Source organism: Lacerta agilis, chromosome 6, assembly GCF_009819535.1.
Source record: "Lacerta agilis isolate rLacAgi1 chromosome 6, rLacAgi1.pri, whole genome shotgun sequence".
Classification (NCBI taxonomy): Eukaryota; Metazoa; Chordata; class Lepidosauria; order Squamata; family Lacertidae; genus Lacerta; species Lacerta agilis.
Window position 1 is genome coordinate 59,524,563 of NC_046317.1, and position 26,248 is coordinate 59,550,810.

The 26,248-nt window shown below is 44.8% G+C and overlaps 1 protein-coding gene across 1 annotated transcript; it reads right to left on the bottom strand.

Annotated features, from left to right (window-relative positions):
• Nucleotides 1-364: 364 nt before the first annotated feature.
• Nucleotides 365-25,355, bottom strand: INKA2 (inka box actin regulator 2). The gene is made up of 2 exons (XM_033152947.1): nucleotides 25,121-25,355; nucleotides 365-2,310 (listed from the first exon to the last, which is right to left on the bottom strand). Exons 1-2 carry the CDS (start codon nucleotides 25,145-25,147, stop codon nucleotides 1,264-1,266), a joined length of 1,074 nt encoding a protein of 357 aa, XP_033008838.1. The 5' UTR covers nucleotides 25,148-25,355; the 3' UTR covers nucleotides 365-1,263.
• Between the last annotated feature and the right edge of the window lie 893 nt (nucleotides 25,356-26,248).

The window sequence follows — 26,248 nt, forward strand, 5'->3', positions numbered from 1 at the left end:
GAAACCATCACCACAGACCTACCACCCATTGTCACTTTAAATATGTTTCAGGGGAGCTGTGAGTAGTTAAGTGTTGAGTAACCACATAATGATCAAGTGGTGAATAGACAACACAAGAATGATGGCAAGAATATCCAGAATAATATAGCCAAGAAGAAAGGCCTCCCCGAGGTTAAAGTCAAGAGATTTGCCAACAACATACCCATTATGGAGATCTTTTTTTCAGTTTTCTATCCGAACCCTCAACTTCCTCCCATCAGAGACATGCGACATGCGGTTTCTTCTCTGCCCACAGAACCAAGGCACAATGAGAATTGTTCCACAAGTTTCTCACAATGCACAAACAGCCCCACCAAGCCACAAGTGGAGAGAGGAACATCGCTTTATTAATAACAAACTCTTGGAGAGCTGACTGCCAGAGAACTAATTTCTCACAAGACTAAACTCGTACAGAATAAGAAATGCAAAATGAAACAATAAAGTCAAGGAAAGGTCTATTGCAACTTGGGACCCCAGTGTGGCATCAGTTTAAGGCTTTGAGGGCAAAAGGAAGAGGTGAAGTGTGTTTGGTAACCCTAAAGTTGCAGTGATGGGTTGGCTACTCACTACATAGCACTCCTTAGACACATTCTAGTACAGTACAGATCATGAGGGGTGAGCCAGAAAAGAAAACGCTTTAGAAAAAGAACAGTCAGAACGCAATGTGGTTGTACAAACGTCACTCAAATCATGTCCCACAGCCTCTCTTCTTCTTCTTCTTACAAATCCAACCCTCACTCTTAATTTAATTATCAAGTGCTTATTCATTTGCCTGGATGATCCAGGATTTAGTGCACACAGGAAAAAAGCAGAGTTAAATTGTAAACACACACACACACACACCAGCTCGCACACATACACATACTGAGACGTAACATTCTCTTGCTACCTGAATCAGAGATGAACTGAAAATGTTTGGCAACCTTGAAGGCTATGAAAGTGGGAGTGTAGAGGAACACACTGCTGTGCCCCCCTCCTTCCCCAAACTGTGAAAGATTCTCTTAAGCATTAGCTTGGGGAGTTTCTGCATACAAACTGACTCCCTTTATGAAACAGATGTTAGTTGGGAGGTGATTTGTGTCAATGTATGGAGATCAACTCCTTCTCCCTTTCCTCACCCCAGTCCATGCATGCCAAATCTCTTTTTCTTTCACTTTTCTTGCTGTTTTATATCCTGATTGGGGCAGAACAGTGGAGGCAAAGGAGACGACAAGTTCGGGGAGTTCAGACCCATACAGCTGTGTTAAAATCAAACCCTGACTGAGTGTGTTCTATTGTGTTGTGGATCTTCTTGGCGCAATGTTTGGCCTTGGCTTTGCCCGTTTCCTTCTTTTGGCACCTTTCTGCTTTGTCGTGTGAGTTTGCGATGTTCCCATGGACCGGGAAGTAAAAGGTTCCCTTCTGTTTGCTTGCCTTTTTGGGCCTCTTTAAGATTTCGGCCTCTTTATCTTCTGTCGGCAGCCAGCAAGGCTTCTCCTTGAGCAACCTGTCTCGATCTGGCCGGACGCTCCTTAAGAACTTCTTAAAGATATTGGCCGTGAGGGAGAACTTTCTGCAAAACTCCTGGGACTTGCTGCTCGACAGGGTTGTCTCGTTCTTCTCCACCTTCTTGTCTATCTCAGGCAAATCCAACCAGTTTCCAACCAAATCAGCAAAAATGTTGTCGCCCAAGACGAGAGGCTGTCGATTCCTGCTCTGAGACATTAGCGAGGAAGTCCAGTCGTTGGTCTCATCAGAGAACTGACATTCCATGCACCCCGATCTACTCTCGGACCAGCTGTTTGTGTCTTGGGAAAACCAGCTTCTTGTCATGTGCTCACTGGACGACTCAAACGTCCTCGGAGAATGGTACTCTGCTGTGCTCACTGTAGATGAATGTCCGCTCGCATGATAGTAGTCCTCACTGCTTACGCTGTTCAGGGAAGAAGCCATGTATCCATGGCTACTGTCTGGCAAAGTAATGCGGTGAAGCGGGCTGGCGGATTTTGACCCCTGAGTAGAGCACGAAAAGGCCGAGGAACTGCAGTCCTGCAAGCAGCTCCTTCCCAGCAGCTTCTCGCCCTGTCTGCTGGCTTCACACCTTGCCCTGGGTGCCTCCTTATTGTTTTGACAATATTGGTGCTGGCCAATTCCTGGAACCTGGCTTGGATTGCTTGAGATCTCCAGCTGTTCCAAAGCTGTCTGGACCTGGAGGAGTTTCAGCTCCTGCAGAGCACCCATCATGCAGTTCATCTGTTCATGTAGCCCGTCCCCAACCTCCTTCATTGAAAGCTGTTAGGAGAGGGGGGAGAAAAAGAGGATTTCAAATTAGTGCAGAAGAAGCCAAATGACAACAGCAGGTCTCACTGAGACAACAGAGAAAGAGACATGAACTCTGTTCTCTTCCACTCGTCTGGTCTTATATAGAGAGCATTACTATAAGACTCGTCTGGTCTTATATGTCATGCATTACTAGGCTGGATTCTTTCTATGTTTTCAGCAGGATACAGAACTGCAAAGAATTTAAAAGCTGTATAATCTGATCTGGTCATTTATACAGTTTTTATTCTATCCTATCTATCTATCTATCTATCTATCTAGCTATCTATCTATATATCTATCTATATCATCTCCTATGTTTCAGCCAACCAGCATATGATTGCATCTCATCAGTTTCATTCTTCTTCAGTGTGTACAACAAACTATTTCAGTATTACAAGTCAGCTCCCTGGGCAATTCTCAGATTGTGAGTAGGTAGTACATAGTTCTCCACAGAGGTATGCCTACATTTTAATTTAATTTTATTTTTTTGCAGAACTGTGATCTTTCGTTTTCTATTTTTCTATGCTGCCCCAGGCTCCTTTCGGAGGAGGCACAGGATAAAAATTCAGTTTTTTTAAAAAATTCATATCATGCATGCAATCAAGCATCAAGATTCCTTATAAAAAATTAACCCTATTACCCCGAGTAAGTGGCCTAGTTCTTACAAACAGCAGATGAAGTGGCAAATCTGGCTATGAGCAGTACCATTTCAAACTGTGGGCAAGGGATCACATGATTATATACTCCATACAAAAAATTCCATGCACAAAGAAGGCTAGTATGTCAGGGGGAAGACATGATGTGCAAAGTTCTGCATCTGCAGGGAATGTTTTTGTATGGAAGAACATTCAGTGATGTGAGCCTATACCTTAAATGTGAAATGGTGCAGTCCAGATACAGACTTACCACCTTATCTGCTGTTTGCAGAGACGCAAGTCACAGCTTCATATACTTCTGGCTAAGAAATGACAAAAATATATTATCAATGACAGTGATTATTATGATCATCATCATCATCAGTAAAGGGGATTATTGCTTTAAATATGCACACAAGTTTATAAACTTAAAAAAGAAAAAGAGGGTGGTGGTGGGTGTCTCCCCCCCCCCTTTCCTGGCTTGCTTCCAGACTAGACCTATCATTAGCACTGATTTCTTGCTACCTTCCCGCCATGCTAAACACGCCGGCTATTTTCTGCAGCTTCTAAATTCTCCACTCTGCCCTTTCACTGCACGCTTTCCCTTACAGAGGAACCAGATCTGATTCCCAACGCGGCATCATAAAACAAACGGGCCATACTTCCTAACAGCTGCCTGCCACTACACCCTCTTTTTCTCTCTTGCACAGAGCTGCAGGAGAGAAGCTGGAACTCTTTGATGTGCTTAGCTTTCCAACCTGTTTCACAGCTGAGCGTGCATCTACATGTCTGTTATCACCATGCGTTGTTCAAAAACTCACTGCATTCTCTTTAAGTGGGTTTTGGGGGGGGGCTCTCTTGCTCTGCAGCTGCCCCTTTAACACCCATGCGCAAGGCTGGCAGCTACATTGCCAGGCATTATCTGCCATCATTTCACTACATTAAGCTCTGCTGCCTGCCAGTTCGGCCGTTTCCCTGGGAGCAGAGAACGCAAGATCTCGTCAGGATCAGAGAGGCTCTTACCGTGCTGAAACCGCTAAACGCATCCAGAAGCATGCAAGTGCCTCTCCAATAACTAAGGCTCAAAACTGGACATAGAGAGGCAGCTGAAGCAGAAGCAAGAATCCCAGCTGCCTGCCAGCATATCAGAGCAAGGAGCTGCCAGACTTAAAGAGGGGATGCGTCTCCTAACTTCTGATTAAATTTTAAAAGCCCTCTCCTTCTTGGCTAGCTCGTAGCCAAAGCTGCAGAAAGCTCTGCCGACTTTCTGCACAATTGATAAGCGTGTTCCTAGAAAAGAAACAGCTCTTCTGTTACCCACATGCAGAACCTCCTGGGAGCCCATCTGTTCTCTAAGCCTCGGAGAAAACTATCACCTTACCTCTTCCCAGATTTGCTGTAATGCCTCTCGTCCTAACCTTTTCCCTTGCCTTATTAAGGGAAGCCCCCTTTTATCTGGGGCTTTGCAAAGCTGACTTTGGAAACAGCTTGGCCCCTCATTGGACACTTCCCATCAAATCCCCTCGCAGGCCAAGTGGTGTAATCAAGCAACGAGGAGTGACAATGGGTCCTGCAGTAATGACTGGGGCTGACAGGGGAAGCCAGCATATGCTGGATGGCTGTGCTGTTCACTTCATTGATTCAATTAACTCCCCCGTTTTTGGGGGGGGAGGAAGGAGGGGTATCGTCACAAAGCACGCCTCATGTGACAAGGACCTATTAGGAATTATTAATATTTCAGGCGCGCTCATTCCCAGCATCTGTCTCAAGGGAAGGAGATGATAACAAAGGAGCACAAGGGTTGAGTCCAATGGTCCAGATTTTGCACTCTCCCTACTATGGCCTGAGCTTAATTCCTAGCCAGGAAACATTTCTCTCCTTTCATTTTTTTCCAAATTCCAGTGGCAGAATATATACCCAAATTTTACTTCTACCCCATTCAGCTAAAATATCTTAAGTAACCAGGCTGGGAACAAGGCCTTTCATTGGAGGTCTTGGGTAACCATTGTCAGTCACGTCAAATGGTCCTGAGCATGACTGACGACTGATTGGGCTCAGTAGAAAGAACTCGTCCCAGAACTATTTGGGTTTTCTTTTATGGACACACTGAGATGGGGAAGCACAGTGTTTACGCACACACACACACACACACACACAGAGAGAGAGAGAGAGAGAGAGAGAGAGAGAGAGAGACTGGATCTAGCAGTGCCAAATGGGGGCACTGAGTTTTGCAAACATTTCACACACACCCTTCCAAACGAAGTGCATAGTTTTTGTGTAACTGTGGAAAGGATGCTCAGAGAGAAGAAGAAGAGAAGAAGAAGAGTTTGGATTTGATATCCCGCTTTTCACTACCCAAAGGAGTCTCAAAGCGGCTAACATTCTCCTTTCCCTTCCTCCCCCACAACAAACACTCTGTGAGGTGAGTGGGGCTGAGAGACTTCAGAGAAGTGTGACTAGCCCAAGGTCACCCAGCAGCTGCATGTGGAGGAGTGGAGACACGAACCCGGTTCCCCAAATTACGAGTCTACCGCTCTTAACCACTACACCACATTGGCTCTCACACTGGCTGTGGTGCACCTGCAGCAGGACAACTGGATGTCTACATCTGCTCCAGCTGCAACAAAGCATGCCTCTCCTGTATCAATCTCTACAGCCACAGCAGGTGCTATAACCTTCCAACAGTTTGACTTCACCGCCCCAAAGGCGCAATCCTTTTTTGTCTCCCAAGACAGACGGATGCCAGCTTTATAGTTCCACTCTGATGTTATGATTTATTTATTTTTTAAAAAAACTAACTTCAAACTTCACTTGCATTTTGGCATAAAACCTCAGAGAACGAGCCTGAGGCTGCTGGAGGTGCTTTTAGCAGAAGTTATGCAAGGCTTGTTACATAAGGCATCCCGCAGCAAAATGTCTTAAAGCACTAGAGATTCTGTGTGCCATTTCGAAGCAGGGTGTGCTGTGAAGTGAGCTAAAGCTGCAAGGGAACTCAAAATAATGACAAATTAACAACGGGTCCCTAAACATGTCTTATTCATTGTTATGCACTTTTAACTAGCTGGCTCCAGGAGTAATTGTTTCCAGCTGTTAAGATGAGACATTTAGGACCAGGGTTCGGAGGCTCATCTCTTCGCCACAATCCTCCCTGCTTCTCACCATCTCATAAAGCGCAAGGAATGGGGAAGTTACTGCTCCTTTTCCTCGCTCTTCTCACGGCTTATTTGCAAACCTGTCCGTTTCAGCTTCCTTCCGTTTCTCATTTTCCCTCATCCTAAGTTCAGTTCCCCACATTCCAACATCAGTGTGTGGATTCTTTTGAAACAAAAACCCTAATAAGTTCAGAAGAACCTCTAATCCAACAACCTGTTCTCACAGCGACCAACCAAATGCCTTTGGGAAACCTGTGCACATTGTGAATGGAGCCCTGAGAAGATTGAGTCCAAGTGTTGTTTTTGTGTGTGTGTGTTGGGATTTGGATGCTAGAAACAATCCATGGCCTTTTTGCTATCTCGTTTTGCCCCTTGCTTTCCTGATCTGACCCTATTGCACAGCCTGACAGTGAGATCCATAGACATTGGGGTGCAGACAGAAACTGAAAGCCCTGGGACCGTTTCTTCTACAACATCTTAGTGGTCATCCAAGGCAGAGAAGGTAGAATCCATACTTGTGTTGTTCTCACCACCAACTTCTGCAGGCGCAGCCTAGGCCTGAATGCAAAGGTTATAATTAATTGAAGAACTGGCATTTTTTATTTAGGTGAGCTTTATATAATCAGGCACAATAGTTACATAAAGTGCCCTGAAGATAAACTTCTCATCAAGCCAACTGACAGGTATATATAGTTGCATCTCCTGAAAAATTTAACGGATTTACTTAACTAAAGGAATTTTCCTGCGCTACTTGCTCTGAAAATCTTACACATGGGAAATGTAAGAACCCTGTATTCCATATGCTAGCTAAATATCTTTTGCAGGAACAAAACAGAGTTATAAAAGCAAAGACGCAGAATATTCAGTTCTACACTCCTAAGGTCTGTGCTAGTTTTAGGTGAGACCTGGCCCATTTTGTTCTCATTTGTTTCCAGTTGTGTAATTTTCTGAGGATGAGACCTGCAGTACACAAACTGCAGAATGGCAACGGACTTAGATTTTTGTGTATATAGGAAGAAAGTAGTCCCTACTTAAAAGCTGCTTTTCAGTTGACAAAAAAGCCCAAAACATTTTTCTTGCCTATTGTTAGCTCTATTGATTTTGGTTTACTTTCAGCTAAAAACCAGAGAAAAGGCACACAAATATGCTAAGCTCTTTTTTTGAATAGCTTACCATCAGTTTTTGGGTTTGCTTGGCAGCACTCAGTAGTCTTGTAAATGTTTACTGCTTCAACTTTTGATTCACCTTACAACTGTATAAACAAGTTATAGGCTGAGATGAATTCAGGCTCTGTTTTTGAGGTTCTAATGATAAATGGCTGTATCTAAACTGCTGTGCAAATTAATTTCATGAATTTTATGCTGTGTATACTTACAAATCAAACAGTCTGTATCCAAAGCAACTGCGTTTTTGCAGAGTTGTAGCAATGAATTCTGCTTTGTGCAATCTAACTTCAGAAGAAATGGGAATGGGAAGAGATGCAAAGGAAATAAAATGGGAAGAGCTCAAGAGGGTGCCATAGTGGAATTAGATGGCAGAGGCAGGTGCCCTTCAAATGTTGTTGGACGGCTCCCATCATCCATGAAGACCAGCCATACTTGCTGGGGTTGATGGGTGTTGAAGTCAAACAACATCTGGAGGACACCAGGTTGGTTACCCCGGTAGAGCCTGCACTTGAATATGCAGATACTATCCCATGCCTCCAAAATCAGGTATATTAATCTCAAAGTAATATTTATTTAAACAAAACAAAACAAAACAAAACAAAACATGTCCTTTCTGAGGACATAAACAAAACTAAGGTTAACATATTGGTCCACTCCATTTGTCTTTTCCTACCTTAACCAACCATTTGAAGTCTTTGGAAATGAGCATAAAAAAGAACCTCATTTTAAACACTTGGTGTCTTATCTCTCTGTCGATCTATTTGTTTTTGTAAGAGAGCCAGCGTTTGCAATGCTTCCCTGGAATTCAGTGTCAGTCGATCCCCTTGAGACAAATTTGTTTTTGTTTCCAGCTTGTCACCACATCTGTGCTGCCTGGGACCGTGGTAATATTTTGGTACAGATGGAGGAAAAGAGGGATAACACGGCCCAGCTGAACTAGAAGCCAGAAGAAGCTTCTCATAATTGGAAGGAAGACAGATGTCCAGCCCCTGGATGAAAGAGGTGTTGTGAGAGGAAGTTATTGTTAAGTGAAACCCTGGGAACAGGAAACGGGGGATTGCCATGGCAGCTTTTAATAAAGAGGGGGAGGAAACAGAACTCTCAACGAACAATATTTGGATTATTCCAAAAGGATGCTATAATCAGCACAAAAGGATTTTACAGAAATGACATCAATTCCATGGGGGTGATGTTTCTTGGCAGTGGCGGGGTGCTGCTGCTGCATGGATAAAGTAATTGATACAGGTGCTGCATTCAAGCATATCTTCCAGTGAAGAAGTATGTATATTGGAATTTGCTAGTAGAAGACCAAAATTAAGAAAACAAAATGGACAATCCACTGAGACATATTTCTGCGTCAGCCCCTTTGAAACGAAAAAAAAAACGAAGAGAAACGTGTCTGAGGACCACCTTGATGCTGAGCCTACCCACTCTCTGCACTGGTTTGGTACGTTGTAAGTGCAAATGCAACATCAACAAAAACATGGACATCAGACTTGAAGCTGGGTATTCTCAACTCTGACCATTCATCATCCATTAGCCTAGTCCACCACTCGGGTTCATTCTAGATGTCATGGACAAACTATGCTTTGACCATCACGACTATGCTATGGACCCACTCACATCCTCCTTCCCTTCATGTGTTTGGATTCCCTCTGGTGTAGTGTGGTGTAGTGGTTAAGAGCTGTAGACTCGTAATCTGGTGAACCGGGTTCGCGTCTCCGCTTCTCCACATGCAGCTGCTGGGTGACCTTGGGCTAGTCACACTTCTCTGAAGTCTCTCAGCCCCACTCATCTCACAGAGTGTTTGTTGTGGGGGAGGAAGGGAAAGGAGAATGTTAGCCGCTTTGAGACTCCTTCGGGTAGTGATAAAACAGGATATCAAATCCAAACTCTTCTTCTTCTTCTTCTCTCGCTTCCTGGCTATAGCTTGTAGTTGCATTTAAATCGGGCAATCTTTGATTAATCTATGATTAATTTGGCTCCAGGCCAGAATTGGATCAGACAGCCCTACAAATTGAGGACTGCCTTTATGCAATAGGAATGACCGCCCTATTGGGATTTTAGAATTACATGCACTGAAATTTGTACACATTTTTTAAATAAAAAAGTACGATTCCTGATGCACATTTTTATCAATTGAAAGCGTTTTATTGAACTAACTGATGAAGTGCTGCAACTATATATTTTAATTAATTTCTAAACCTTTTAAAAGGCAAAAATGCACACTTACACTCTTGGGTGCAGATCTGCACATATCCGGAGGTGTTAAAGTCAGGGGATGCTCTCACCCTGCAGCAAGGGTGCCTCCTCCTTATGTGTGATTAAGCTGATGAGTTGCTTCTGGGATGGACTAGTGCTAGAAAGTCAGAACTTTTTCCCCTCTCACCTAAATTCATCCTACAATTAAGCTAAAAAAATTGTGATGCAGCTCTATGCAGTCCCAGTTTTACATTTCCCCTGGCATGGATTTACTGAGAAGTTCTATGTTGCATGATTTGTGGAGTGTCAACAGAAAAGCTATTTCTTTAATGTGCGTCTCTAGAGTGAATCAGAGCTAACAACTAGTTTCAAACTGTTTGGGACTAAGTGTGCCTTAGGTAATTCTCTGTAGCTTTGTAACAGACCAAAGGGAATTTAGCCAAAGGGTGCTAATCCCATTTCCCTGCATGGTAATCCACCAGAGCTTTTACCTTTTAGTCATATGAGTCAAAGGTAGTTTAAGGTTGGCGCCACATGGATAAGCTACAAGCTGCATTTCCATGACCTAAGGAGGAATGGCAAAGGCAGGGTAGCTGACTCAGCTTTCTTCCTGGCCTTATCCAGACCTTATCTGACTAAGTATGCAAAGCTACTCCCTATCAACCCTTCACAATGTCTGATACAATTGCCCCTAAGCATACACTAACAAGCAACAATTATCAACTTGTCTAAGTTTCCTGTTCATGGTTTCCAGTCTGATACTGCATTCCCCCGCTCTCTTTCCAGGGTTGCCTCAGAAGAGGAGGAGTATCAGCACATGGCTATCTGAATTTTATGAATAACAAGTAGTGTGGAGTCCTCCTGTTAAGAGTTTCAGGTAGCCATGCCCTTTCCAGTATCCTTCATTCCGTTTCCTCTCCCCATCAATTTTTCATTCCATCCAAAGCAGTCAGCATTCCATTCAACTGAGCATGCTCAGTTCGTAAGCTGCGTTGGCACATTCTTGTAACCTCCCCACTGGTGTTCCTGAAGGTGTTTTTTTTTTTGGCATGGGGTGGTATGTCTACTTCTGCAAAACTGGGTCTGCTGATCAGTTTGTCTTGTGAGCCGATGGTGGCATTTTGGCTACATATTTGGCCACATTTGGCGAATGAATTATCTGTTAGTATACAGGATGCCAATAAAGGAGACTCAACTGTGAGCGAGAAAGAGATAACTTTACAAGGTTGGTGGTCTAGAACAGAGAACTGGGGTGCTGGGAGCCCCAACATATCCCTAAGGTAGATGAACGCTGATCATACAGTTTAAAGAATCAGGTTGTGGGCAATGGCTGAGAATTGTGCCTGAGAGCTTGGACTTAACATTCCTTGGCCATGCAAACCCCAATAATATATACAACATTCATACAATACAATTGAAAACAGAAATAAAACAATGGCAAACCATATAAAAATGTAAAAGCTGAAATTAAACCAGACACGGTTTTGGGTGCTCTGAATAAGCCCTGCCCCCTCGTGATCTGAGCAAATCTCTATTTGGCAAAAGCATCCCTAGGGAGTCTCTAGAGATGGTCCAACAAACATTTCCGATGTGCCGCTTCATAATCTAACACCACTCAAGCATAAAAATAAGCAATGGCGCATTTATGAACGGTAGCAAACCATTTCTCGCTGAGAGAGACATTAATCCAAGTGTTTTGAAGAGCAAAGGTCTTTGTGTGTGATTCGTGAGGCTGCGTCCACAAGGAAAGAAGCCATTGCCTCTCACTGATCCCATTCTGGGCTGTCAACTTGTGAACCCAATTGCTCTTCAGCTGTGAATTCTGCCAGCAGAGGCAGAGACGGTAATGGGAGGTCAATAGGATAATGCACATTACTATAGCTGCATTTACACACTATTGCCTTTGTGGCTAATTGAGTTAACATCTAAATCTTACTGGAATGCCACACAGACAGCCTCCCCTCAGGAAGTGTATTTTGCGAGCATGTGAAGTGTATGTACAAATTGCTACATGGAAGCCACTGAGTGCCACAGAAGCCAGGAGAAGGCAGCTGGCATACAAATAAAGGAGCTACGCTTTCTCCATCACAAGGAATGTTCTTTTGTTGCACTGTGATGTACATGGCAGGGGTGGGCAGAACACTGCCAAGCTCATGTTCTTGGCAGTTCTTGCAGATAAGTTAACCTGTCCTCTCCCCCAAAATGTGAGGGATAATAGCCTGGTGCTTAGCAAAGCTTCCCCCCTCCCCTGTATACCACACTCCACTTCAGAAAGGAACTGGTCTCAAATTCCCATCAGCATGTGTGGCACCAACCCATTCCTGTCTCAGATGCTTTAGTTGAGATTCCTGCATTGCAGGGAGTTGGACTATATGACTCTTGGGGGTTCCTTTCAACTCTACAATTCTATGATTCCTTTGTGTCCTTTGGAACCACATGAGCTAAATCATTAAAGATGCTTTGCAAAAGAATTAACACTCATTCAGATCAAGTTTTTGGCCAAAAAAAGGGCACATGCTCAAGACACCACTTGAACAGTGACTTAGTATAAATACGTAAATGTGTAGAATCCCAAAGAGGAATAAAAGAATTGTAGAGCTGGAAGGAACCCCAAGAGTAATCTAGTCCAGGGGTAGTTACAGGTGGGTAGCCGTGTTGGTCTGCCATAGTCGAAACAAAATAGGAAATTCTTTCCAGTAGCACCTTAGAGACCAACTGAGTTTGTTCTTGGTATGAGCTTTCGTGTGCATGCACACTTCTTCAGATACCCTAGTCCAGGGGTAGTCAACCTAAGGCCCTTGGGCCGGATGCAGCCCAATCGCCTTCTCAATCCGGCCCGTGGACAGTCCGGGAATCAGTGTGTTTTTACATGAGTAGAATGTGGGCTTTTATTTAAAATGCACCTCTGGGTTATATGTGGGGGATAGGAATTCGTTCACACACACCCCCCAAAAAATAGTCCGGCCCACCACATTGTCTGAGGGACGGTGGACCGGCCCACAGCTGAAAAAGGTTGCTGACTCCTGATTCTAGTCCAATGCCCTACAATGCACAAATATGAGGAGATAATGACATGACAGCCCCTTTGTTCCTCCCTGGTCCTTTCACCTCAGTGCAGTGCAGCAGCTAGGTCAAGGTTTGGTTTAGCGTTATTGCCAGAACCTGGGGTTGTGCTTAAGCTTCTTCCTCCTTAACCATGAGCTGTAGCCAATGGATGGAATTCAATTAGCGTTAAACAGGGCATGGGCGAGTGGGACGAGGTCCCCTTGCGCAACAAGACTTTCCTTCCTCTCCTCCACCCTGCATGCCCCCTAAACTGTACAGGGTTTTTCCCAACCCTCCAGAGCAGACTTAGGGGGCACATGGCAGGGAGGAGAGGTAGAAACTTAGTAGAATCTTGGCCGACATTTGTTCTTGGCTACAGTTGATGGTTAAAGAGGAGAATTATACTGGAGTGATAATGAAGACGGAAACCCCACTCCGAACCCCTGGTCTGTACTGACTGGCAGGGGCAGCATCTCTTCAGGTTTTCAAACAGAGGATGATGGAGACTGAACCTGGGACTGTATGCATGCAAAGCATATGATCTCCTACTGAGGCTCTTCCCATGCAGACAACACTTGAAAAAACTCTGCTCTAGAAAGATCAGAAATTTCAATTTGAAAACAGCTTCAATGTTTTGTTTTTAATTGTCTAACCCTGCAACAACACTGCAAAGCAGGTTCCTTCTATTCTCATTTTAAGGATAGGAAACTGAAGCTCAGATCTAAAGACCCCTCCAGGGTCACACAACGAATCTTTGTCACCCTGATAGGAACACAGCTCAGTCCAAACTTATTGTCATGTACTTTATATCCAATACCTATGGCAAAATGATGCTAATTAGTTGCTTGCTTAAAAAAACCTTGGATTTTCAGTCTCACACCATCCATCACTGTTTATTTTGATGCAAAATTTGAACTAAATACAACTCAGGGTGAGAAGGACAAATCCTCACACTCCGATGTTTTGTAGAGGGGGTGGTTTTAAACACGCGTGCGCACACACAGCTATCTGCAGCCTGCTGTATGTTTTCATTACCTCGCTCTAATTGTAGATTTGATCTGGCACAAGGGCTCTGATGTGGCAATGCTAGCACATTGAATGGCTTTACCTAAGGCAAGTGAACAGTCACTTCTGGGCTTTCTACAGCCCATTGTAGAGGCAACAGCTTTGCGGTGCCTAGGTCTTGAGATATCCTAAAGCAGGGGCGAGGAAAGGTTTTCAGACTTGAGGGCCACATTCCCTTCTAAACAACCTCCTAGGGGCCACATGACATTGGTGGGTGGTCCCAGAGATAAAAGTGAACAAAGCAATGCATGTAAAATTGACTTTTGCATACTAAGGCTAGCTTCTACACAAACCTCTCTATCCTTCATTTAGGGAAGCAAGATGCATTATTGACATTCAAGAACACATTTCAGACAGGCCAAAACTCTCAAGGAGGGTTCAATGCAGGGTTAGCGAGGGGTGTGATGGGGAAGGGTGTGTGGTCTGAGGCAAGTGACTTGGAGGGACCCAGATAGGGTGACTTGGAGGGCCACATTGAGTCCCTAGGCTTGAAGTTCCCTTCCCCTGCCCTTGCCTTAGTTTCTCCCTGAATTCTATGGGCTGGATTGACCTACCCAGCCCTGTGCTGTGCAAGGACTTCCAATTGTACCATGGAGCTTCCTCTCCTCCCTCAAAATTCGCTTGGCATGGGGTGGGGGTGGAGAATCACCAGAACAAAACACAGGGGGGTATTGTTACACTTCTGAAGCTGCAATACATGCACAGATATAACATTTGGAAGAGAGTGATGTTGACTTCCATCCTAGGATTCTGCCTACTACTTCCAACACCCACACTTGCTCCTGTCTAATCTTCCACTAGACCACTCCTTTCCATTTAATAACACCACAACTAGAGACACTAGCATACCCATCTCAGATTCTGCCTCTGTGCTAAACAGACAATGGCTGCTGACTGTGGCATATTCATGACCTTGTCTTTGGTGACAATTTTCAGAAGGGACTCCTAGGCTATTGATGTCCAGATTGCACCTTATTCATGCTCTGCGGTGTTGTATCAACAACAGATGGTGGGCCAACAGGTTATAGGCTAACCGACTTCTACAAGTCATAACCAAGAGTATATATAAAAATCATGTACAAGAAATGCATAGTTTAGGATAACGTATAACCATGAAAACTTTAAGTTTTTCAGTGCGTATTTGTGAAGAGGAAATACTTCTAATTTTGGTGTGGTTTGAAGTGGGGTGGAATCAGATTGATGCGGAAATGGCTGCAGAACACTTTGAATGAATACCTGTGAAACTGACTTGGATTAGAAACAGAGTGATCTGTCTATCCCTACACCTGCGACTAAGAATAGCAATAAGCACAAGATAGAGGCTACCTGTGTCTGAGTACTTGACCTAGTTCAGAAAGATAATCGTTGCATTTCCATGCCTTTCCTTCACTTGGAAAAGATGTGCCTACCTACAGTAAAGGGAATACACATGGGACAGCATTATGTGTGTGTGGCCTATTCCAACCCTTTCCCTAGCATGAACAGCCTTTTGTCACTGAAAGATCATTTTCTTTATGCAGGCTCCTTGCAAGTAAGTGATCCCATCTTTTTCAGAGCCCGTAGATTTATATCAATGCACAGCTGTGTCTGAGGATGCTGGCAGGCTAACAGCACTCATGCCGCGTCAAAATCATGAAAGATTACTATCTGCAAAAGCTGCTCTGGGTTATGCATCCATGGGTACCTGTGTCTCCAGGTCTCCCCAGGCCTATGCTGGTGTAGCTCTTTGGCACTTCAGTTGAACCGATGAACAGGAAATTGGAAAGATACTGTCTCTGGCTCCCTCCTGGTCATTTGTTTTCTTTATCTGTAAGGCTGAAGAGAGATTTATTCCCTTCAGAGATTTTAATTCCATGGCAAAATTTATGAGCCGGAAATTAGATGAGCAGGATTTTATGTTTTGACTATACACAGTTCTGCCATGGTGCTGCTGTCGGGCGAGTGTCAAATGGGATTCTTATATTACGTGAGTGCATGTTATTGTGGCACTAGTGCATTGGGTTAGCGCAGGGATGAAGGATCTCTGGCTCTTCTTATGTTTATTGTGTCCGTTTCTATTATTTTTATTTAGAAGAATGTATCCACCAGTTAATCAAAGAATCCTTAAGTGGTGCACATAAAGCAATTTAAATCAATTATCTATATAAAAACATAACCTGCAGAATTACAAACAAGGGGATTGTAGATGTTGTTGGACTCCCAACTCCAACGACCAGCATGGTCAATGATCAGGCATGGCAGGAGGTGGGGTCCAACATCTGAGGAGGGAGGTGTCCCACGTTGACCCTTCCTGCCCTTTGCTTCAGAGCCCACTTTCCCCAGCCTCCACCCCTTTATATGCTCAATTCTCGTAAAAAAAAAAAAACACAATCTAGGCAGAATGGAACCATATTGAAGAACAGCCCAGTTATCTCCCCATAACAGAGTGCCTGTCATTTTGTGAACCCATCAATAAAGTGTATCACTGTGAAAAATTTACTTTTTCAGCTCTCCAATCTCTTAAGCCCTTAATAAACAACATGTTTACCTGAAGATAATCTATTCTGCAGTTTATTTATCTGCTTTTAATAGTCATTTTAGAGGAATGGCCCCTGATTCAGATCGCACCATTTCTGATCAAAATAACTCCCCTGCCCGCAACCTGCTAGTTGCTTCCAAAGGCCTTTGGGCTATAGGCATTCTGGATTTTTCCCTTGGACCATCCTATACGTGTCTACTCAGAACTAAGCCCCACTGAGTTCAAAGGGACTGACTCCCAAGTAAGCGAGTACAGTCTTACTTTGGAAATTGAACAGCCTAGTTCTCAAACATTTTGGCTCCTGAATGATCGAAACCCAGACGTGACTGTTCCCAGGGGCGTCGTAGGGTGGGGGCGGGGGGGCCGCCCCTTGTGCCGCCCCTAGGTGGGCGTAACATTTTGGCGCGTGGGGGTGACTTGCGGCGGCCCCTCCCACCACTCCCACGCGCCACCGCTCGTCACCCCGGGAGCAGCAGCGCTGCACGGACGGGGTGCTCGCTCGGCCGAGCGAGCACCCTGTTCCTGCAGCGCTGCTCCTCCCTGGGTGACCGGTGGGGAGTGGTGGGAGGGGCCGCCACAAGTCACCCCCACGCACCGCCGCTCGCTCCGTCACCGTGGGAGCAGCAGCGGCGCACAGTGTGTGCGGTGCTGCTGCTCCCGGGGCGACGGAACGAACGGCGGCACGTGGGGTGACAAGCGGCGGCCCCTCCCATCACTCCCCACACGCCGCCGCGCCGCTCCCTGCCCGCTGTGCTCAGGGAGCGGAGCCCAGGGGCGAAAGGACAGGGGCAGGCCCGCTGGCCCAACCCCTCTCCTTTCCCCGGGACGGCTCCGCTCAGCGCAGCGGGAGAGGGGCGGGCCAACTGGCCCGCGCGGAGGCGTTGTTCCGTGCGCATGCGTCATGACGTCATGCGCACGGAGCGACGCCCTGCCCCCATGGGTGCCATTGGGCTTGCCGCCCCCAGCAGCCCAGTGGCTAGCGACGCCCCTGACTGTTCCGATTTTCAAACATTCTTTTGGAAGCCAAACGTCTGACGGGGCTTCCGCATTTTTTGATTGGCTAAAGGAGCTTCCTGCACCCAATCAGAAGCCGTGCTTTGGTTTTTGAATGTTTTGGAAGTCGAACGGACTTCCGGAACAGATTCCATTTGACTTCCAAGGTACGACTGTATAGGCTTGCAACCCTATAACTGGTTTTTAACTTGCTTAAAGCTATCTTAATGAAAGGAGCTTGGGTAGCTCTTTTTACTCCCCCCGCCCCCCGCTTTTATTCTGCTTTGCAGTATTTTGGTTTTATTTGTTATTATTAATTTAAAATACTTATAGGAAGTGTTTATAATTAATGCTTACTTGAGGTGACTTGCAGAAGAACAGATAAAGAGACGATTCCAAGCAATAACAAAATGGGTGGCAAGGGCAAAACCTCCCATAAATCTCACAGTAATAAAGCCAGCACTAATAGACAACAGCGTATGGCTAGGAGGGACAACGGCACTCACCTGACCTCCTAACAACAGAGTCACTGTTGCTTACCAGCAAGGGGGAGGGGGCAAGATAGTGGGGAGGTCAGAGCAGTGCAAATGCACCAGTAGGAGTGCCAGACTGACTCTGCCAGTGTGTTTGCATCACCCCTCTCCTCCCAGTAAGCAGCAGCACCCCAGGTGTCAGGAGGTCAGGTGAGTGTTGCTACCCCACCACGTTGCCTGCTATCGGTAATAAATACACATCCAACCACACATGATAGGTTTTGTTTTATTTATTTTTTGCAAGACTATCTGTCCGAAGGAACTCACAGCAGCATGCAGAATTACTTGCAAATACGCCTGTGAAAATAAGATTGATTTATTTTTAATAACTTATGTAATCTACACTCCCTCGTTACTCTATCTCCAACCACACATAGAACCAGATTTCTTTGAGTGCGGCAAACAGTAGCACAGCTATTAATCTGCAGCAATGTTATTCTGTCTGCGCCTCCTCCTGCCCCAGGAAGAACATAGCATCCAGTTGGGAAACTGCAGGATTGCCAATGGAAAGTCACTTATGGGAACCTGGTGCAGTGGCTAAAATGGACTGGTTGTCCATCCATTGGACTCTGTCGTTGATCTAGCTGTGCTCTTTCTAATGAATGAAGGTGCCAGCTGAGAGGATCACAAGTTTCAAGCGCTTGTATTTGGGCAATTCAAATTATCTGAATGAAAGCCATCTGGAAAGAAATCTGAGTGCACCAGCAGTTATCAGCTTCCATGGGAAAAACCCCTACCCGGACACGAAAAGGTATTCCATTCATTCAGTTCACATTTATTTTAGGGTAGCTGTGATCATGCAGACGTTTGGCCAGGCTTTGACTGTGAGTTGATGGGAAGCCCAGTTCCAGCATATTTATATTCAGAGTGTATTTATACAAGCAATATTTCACACAGCTCAGCACATGTTGGCAAAACTGTGTATCAACAGATGCTGCCTCTCAGCCACTGATCTGCATAGACAATGACTGCTCGTGGGACACTCAAAGATGCTGAATGTACTGCAAGGATGTCAGACTGAAATGTACCAGACTTTGTCAAGGTGGTAATTATGTTGCTCGAGAACAGCAACAGCAAACGTGGAGTAAGCTTAGGGACATTCACACATGCAGTTTGCTACTCCCAGAGCACTGCTCCCCAAAGGCCACAGGTATGCGATCATGTGGGCAAAAGACAATGTGTGATCCAGTAACACAGATGCTCAGGAACAATTCCTATGGTTGTGGCAACACTTCTGGAGCTACCGCGTTCGTGGGAAGTGCTTACAGGTGCATGTCCGCACATGGCTAGATCATGCGCTATGTTTCTGCATGCTTTTTCATGCATGGGGATTCTTGCATGGGGCAGCGAACAGGTATCAAGATGCACGTATGTTTCATAGCATGTTTATACAGTTGGCGGTAAGAACATATCCCAGCATTTGAGGTATGGAAGGCCTGTTTTACTCTTAGCATGTCTCACTCAATAGGATAGCCGTTCCTAGGCCCCTGGTGTGCATCAGCGGAGCATATATAAGTACACTTCCCCCCATTCCACCCCATCCTTTTAGTGATGTGTTTACTGACGTTTTCAGGTCACTTCTGGGTTTGGCACCGTGCACGATCACATATCATTCAGACATGCCTTAATCAGTTGTTGCCTGTACATAACTCTGTGCTCTAAACCAGCAATTCCTCACAGGGGTGTGAGCTGTTGTTGTTGTTATGATGGTGTTTATATTTATTTCATTTTGTTTATGAATCGCTTCTTATGAGGCATCCCCCGAAGTGATTTACGATATAACAACATATATAAAAGTTGCATACGGTATATAAAAACAGGTAAAACAATTGCATATATAAAAACATATAAAAGCTTGAACCTGGAGTAAGAGGTCTGTTCTACAGGTTGCTTAGAGATCAGAAGTTCTAAACCATCACCAGCGTGCTATGGAGCAACGATTTCTGAGTCTCTCTGTGTCTGCTTATACATATGTGCAGGGTTTGGTTTGCACCTCGAAAAGCATACTTTGGGGGGGGGGAAGAACCATGTGCCAGTTCTAGTTCGGATGCTGAAATCCTATTTCTTTTTTTGTTTCTTCCTTTTTATGTTTAAATTTGTTCACATATTATTCAGCACCAGATTTAGGGCAGTGGGTGGTTGCCCCGCAAGGGCACTGAACCAAGGGGGTGCAAAATCAAGAAGAGCCAGAACTGAGAAGATCCATTTTGGGGCGCCAAATTTTGGCCTCACACATGCCGCCAAATTACAACAAGTCCGCCCCTGTATTATTTCATTTATATCCCATCTTTCTTCCAAGGAGCTCAAGTTCGTGGATCTCCTCCTCTGAAACTTTTCCTCTAAGCAACCATGCCAAGGTACCTTAGTCTGTGAGACATTGATGGTCCCAAAATCATCCTTGCGCTTAGTGATTTGAACTCCGATCTCCCAGATCCTAGCCCAAAACCGTTCCCCATACTATGATGAACCCGACAAGAAAAAGGAAGGAAACCTTAAGATGAAGCTGCCACTGACAGCCTTTTTGACAGAATTAATCTCTCACATTAAGCCCTAACAATGTACGTTGTCATGATTACCAGCATCTATAAAGCCATAGGTTGAAACAGTCATCAAACAAAGCCAAGCTAAGTTCCTATCCTGCTGGCTGTCATTATCTTTCCCCTCCCTTACATTACCAACCATTAACAAGATTTGCTTCCTTAAGTGGGCCAGCCTTACAAGACCTCGCTGCAATCTGACATTTATTCTGCTCCTCTTGACACAGAAAACAAGTGCTTGTTGTGTCTGCATACTGCAGATCAGCATTTTACTCAGTGCAAACTGGGAGCGTAAAAGCGAACTCCTACTTAAACTGTGAAGAATACCATGTTTATTGCCCTTATCTGGGGATATAAAAAAGGGCTACTTTTGGTTCTGCCGCATTAATAACTCAAGTCATGACCTGGCTGGTAATGAAGTAAGTGGTGGAAAAAGTCAGGGTCAACAGATTCAGTTCCCAGCCCTAATGCGCCCAGATGGTTCCAGCTATCTGTTAAATTGCTTGCCTTTTGGAAAAATGAAATTCCATCTGTTTTAATTCAAGAGAGTATTGATTTGAAATATTTCACATCAGGAGAATGTAGGATGGCTTCTGTTGGCGTAGTCCCTTCTTGTCCCGGAAAATTTACTTTATTGCTCAGTTAGATGGTATATGAGATCATAAAGATGTGAGCCCAAATCAATGCAGCACCTAAATCAAAGACCAAATCTAAAACCATTTACGGTACACATGGGCTAAGGCTGGAGAATATGCCTGCAAGCCTTCATTAGGATGCTCAAATTATAGCAAATTGCTGGGTCAGACTTCCAGAGCTCTGGCTTCAACGGAGAGTTAGACTTTGTCAAGTTTATGCCGTAAGTATATTTAAATAGCACCCTCCCAGTTTACATGCGTTCTCCTTACGTGCGACCGCCTATTCATAAGGCACCGGGAAATAAATAAATAAAGAAACAAACAAACAGAATCATGCCAAGAAATACAATCATTGAATTGTAGAGTTGGAAGCGATCACATGGGTCAACTAGTCCAACCCCCTGCAATACAGGGATCTCAGCTAAAGCATCAATGACAGATGGCCATCCAATCTCTGCAGGAGAGAGATGAAGAGTCCTTGTGACTTGTGAGAAGACCCTCCCCAGAGCCCAAACAAGATGTCAGCAGGGGTAGAGGAAGCCCTGAAGAGGCCAGAGGCACAGCGGGGCTTGGTTTAGGCTGCTCAGCCTTCCCGCCTAGCAGCTGACATGTGGGGTAGCTCAGCTGCTGCCACTTTCCCATGCATTCTCCATCCTCCACCTGGCCCCAGAACTTCAACTGCAGATATTTTGGTCTGGATTGGGGAGAAAGAGAGAGAAAGAGAGAGAGAGAGAGAGAGAGAGAGAGAGAGAGAGAGAGAGAGAGAGAGAGAGCTGGAAAAATAGGCATTTAGGGACTTTTTGGAGGGTGCTTCCCACTGTACATGATTTCACTTATGCAAGCGGTGGCCCGGAACCTATCCCCCATGTAAGCGGAAATATGCCTTTATATGGGGGGGGGGGAGAGAACTGTTTTGGAGCTGGAGCCTGCAAAATCATATGCTGATTAACCCTGATGCTCAGGGATTGATCTTGCACTTTTGAAAATCAATCCAGTTCTAGAAAAAATTAATTCCAAGTCAATGTGCTTTTGATTCTGTGGTAAGAGTGTCATTCAGTTTCCATTAAAACTATGGCAAAACTCCCACGGAATGTAATGATTCTGGCTTGCACTCTATGCAAGGCTGCCAATTCCCCCCTTTTCTTTCCTGGCAGTACTGGGTGCAATTTTAGCATTGCATAACAGGTAAAAAGTCAGTTAGGGACGCTTTTCTTATCACTGAATCTCCGTGCTTCTTGTCTAGCCCTGCCTGTCTAGCCTTGTAATATTGGTAATCCCATTCTCCAGGCTGCATCTGCCACACTTGAGTAGTTCTGTGCGCCTGTGCTTAATGGACGCATGCGGATATGACTCCAACCTGCGCCCTCTGAACCATGCCAGGCTCCCACAGCTCATGTTCTTGGGTGTGGTACTGCCAGACAGTTATACTGCAGCAGATTTTATCTTTTCAAACGGGCACACATTTTTCTCCTGTCAATCACAGGGAAATTGAACATAAGCACAGACAGAACCTGAGCAAGTATCCACAAGCCGCTTCAGAATCTTATTTAAATCCTGATAAAATCCATGGGAAAACGCCAGAATTAATTGTGGAGAGCAGGGTCTGTATCATTTTTTTTAATGCTATTTACTTTCATTGAGTCATTGGATAATATAGCTATTTATACTTTGAAAACATGCTCTATATGTTTATTAATATACTGCGTGTGGCAGGGGAGTTATTGTTTTGTTCTAACTATTTGTGTTTTTATCTTGTATTTTTATCTTGTGAACTACCCTGAGATCTTCGGAAGAAGGGCAGTACAGTCGTACCTTGGAAGTCGAACGGAATCTATTCCGGTAGTCCGTTTGACTTCCAAAACTTTCAGAAACCAAATCGCAGCTTCTGATTGGCTGCAGGAAGCTCCTGCAGCCAATCAGATGCCGTGGAAGCCCCGTCGGACATTCGGGTTCCAAAAGAACATTCACAAACTGGAACAATCACTTCCAGGTTTGCGGCGTTCGGGAGCCAAAACATCCACGTTCCAGGGCATTCGACAACCAAGGTATAACTGTATATAAATATTATTATCCCCAGCAATTCCAGGTAGAGATGGGCAAGACTTGCCTGAAACCCTGAAGAGCTGCTGACAGACAGTGTTGACAATACTAGGCCAGATGGACCAATGATTCGATCTGATATCAGGCATCTTCCCATGTTCTATATAAATGTGTTTAAGGGAAGTGTTGCGGCTGTGGGCTAGAGCACAGGCTTTACATGCCAAAGTTTTGGAGTACAATCCCTGGAGGACTGGGACTGTCCCTTGCCTGAACCCCAGCAGAGCTGCTGAAACTCAGTGTCGGCAATACAGAACTAGATGCACCAATGGTCTGACTCCTTTGTAAATGGCAGCTTCCTTTGTTCTGGGCTGTATTGTGCTGTGTACTTCTAGGAGACAATTCTGGGGGAAAAATACTCAGGTTTCTCTTCAAATCATATAAACTAACAGACAATCATATAAACTAACTAACTAAAACTCTGAGAATATCAGCTTTCTGTTTAGAAAGGGGATCTGACATCATGACCACAGGAGAAATTTTGGAAGTGGGGACAACAGCATAACGTCGTCTAGCAAATCAAAAGATGTGTTATATAGAAATGCATCTTCTTTCTAGAGATGTTATCTCAGCCTGGCCAATACAAAGCAACTGGGAGTCTCATTGGGTACACCTGAGCCCCTCCCACCTTTCTCTTCTCCCATGTTGTGGAATACAGAGCCTTTGTTCATCCAACTCCCTTGAAGTCAGCAGTGGCTGTTGCCTACTTGCATGGCTTGCTCATATTAAGGAGTACCCAACAGAGGAGCTATTCACAGGTTATCCAAGGTAGATTTACTAAAATCAACTGAACTGCTATAGAGTACAGGTGGGGTGAATCTGTCACTTTTGTTTTTTCTCATCCCCTCAGTTTTCCATTCTCAAATTGAGTTCTCCACATTTCCCCAACAGTTTGCAAAAATTAAAATTAAATGATTGACTAATAAATAACAACCTCATGAAAATCCACCAGCATTTTAGTGTGAATTTCTCCCACAAGACACATACCTGTATGCAATTTTGCCTAATATAAACATTTTTGCAAAGCAATTTTCCATAAAAGAATGCATTCTTGTATATAATTTTCACTCATATTCTTATGGATGCTTTACACTAGTGTTATGTGTTTTTGTACACAGTCCTTGGCTGGAGAAATGCATTGCAAAAGTGAGAGAATTGTGAATTCTGAAGGAAGGCTGTGCTTCAGTTCTCAGAAGGTGTCAGAAAGTGCAAACTAGGTAGGTTCACCTTTAAATGCAAACTCAATCAAATATCTCCCCCATCCCTACTCTAGAGTGAGCGGCAACCTGAAACTCATTGATGTACCAATTAATTCCCATGCCAATTGTTCTTTACAATAGTAACATCTCTGTCATCTTTCCCGATCCTGATGTTTGGGACAACTCTCTCCAACTACAGCTGTGCCTGCAAGGTACTTGCAAGACTACTCAAGTTCAAGTGTATCTATATGATTCTCATGAGATTGCTCCCAGGGCACAGATCCAGAAAAAAAGAGCACCCCTCCTTGAAATTCAAATTTCAGAAGCCCCTTCAACAAGTTGTAATATCTTTTTCTTCTTTTTTTTAAATAAAGCGTAAAGTTCATTTCACTGAAGCAGGCACTTAGTGATTAGCCATAAGGACGCATTTCTTTTATGGTCCACAAGGCATTAAATTTAGACGATTAAAGTGCTTTGACTTTTTGCGTGTGTTTGTTTTGCATTATTTATACTTTGGATGGTTGTTATGCACCATGTGCCAAATACAGATAGAACTTTGAAAATCTAAGTGAATAAAATATAAGCAGTTCTGAAACTGCTTGGAATTAATACTTTTGGTGGTGGTGGTGGTGGAGGGAATCTATATTTCAGGGTCTGCTTACAAAGGCACAATCCTATAGTGAAGAGTTTCAAGACCCAGGAGGTCTGGGGCAGTGGTGCCTGAGGGCCTGTAGGGTACAGCAGAAGCCCCACTATGCTGGCGGAAGGCAAGATATAGCACAAAAACACAACAGCAGAACACCATGGGTTCTCAGGATGAGGAGCCAAACCAAAAGGACTGTTTGGTCCATGCAGGGGCAATGCTATTGGTCCATGCTGCCCTCCTTCTGATTGGCTCGGGTGTGCCTACGTGTAGGGTGCCATTTGCCACCTTTTCTAATGTGGGACTGTACCGTGGATTCAAACCTGGGTCCCCCTGCATATATAGAATGAATTGTCCTACCTGGCTAAGTTTCCTGCTGCAACCCATATAAACGGGTCATAAGGCAGTGGGAAAGATTCCTGTCCAATGTTGTGGCTACGTAGTTAGCAAACTGCTCTATAGAGCTTCAAGTCCTGGGAGCCCTTTCTCTTTTGACCCTGACATATTTCTTGCCAGGCATGCGAGAGGAGAGTCAGGCTGTATTTATCCCCTTCCCCCTGGTGAGGCTTGGTCTCCAATCTCCTGCTTCCTAACCCCTTGCCCTTTGCAGGGAGACCACAGAGGCTCCTATCCTGCAGCCACTCTCGTTGCATATTCCAGCCCATCTTCTGGACTGCTTGTCCCATAAAGCCTTTTTCTACCATGGGTGACTCTGGACCCCATCCAAGGAGAGGACTGTGCAACCTGCTTGTATGGATCCTGCCCCAAGGAGCTATGCGAGTGCTGTGTTGTGGGCCTTCTCCCCTTTAGGTGGATTGTGCACAAGGTGATTCAAACCGATGAATGGAGGGATGCCTGAAGGACTGGCAGTAGGACCATTGCTGGCTGTGTCACTGGGATAGATAGAACAGGGGGGGCAAGTTGTGCAGGTGATGATTTCTGGGGCATGCCCAAGAGTTCACTGGCTGCCTCATAGACACCATCATTGGCACATTCCCTGATTGGTGGGCTGCGTTCTCAGGAGCACTGCGGGCATGCCTGTCATTTTACACCATATTTGTATTTTCTGATTGCAGCTTTCTTCTCCTTGACCAAGTTGAGCACACACTGGATGCACCAGCCTTTCTGCTGGCAGTGCATCTTCAGTGCTTGTGTGAGTACAGTTGTACCTTGGAAGTCAAACAGCTTAGTTCCCGAACATTTTGGCTCCCAAACGTCGCAAACCCGGAAGTGACTGTTCTGGTTTGTGAACTATTTTTGGAAGCTGAACGTCTGATGGGTCTTCCAACTGGCTGCAGGAGCCGTGCTTTGGTTTTTGAACATTTTGGAAGACAGACAGACTTCTGGAACCGATTCCGTTTGACTTCCAAGGTACGACTGTACAGGATTGTAATCCTATATATTCCTACTTGGGGCTTCCATTTGGGTAAATATGCCTAGGACTGGGCTGTACTGTAAATGGGACTCTGGCACTTTTGCACACCTCCA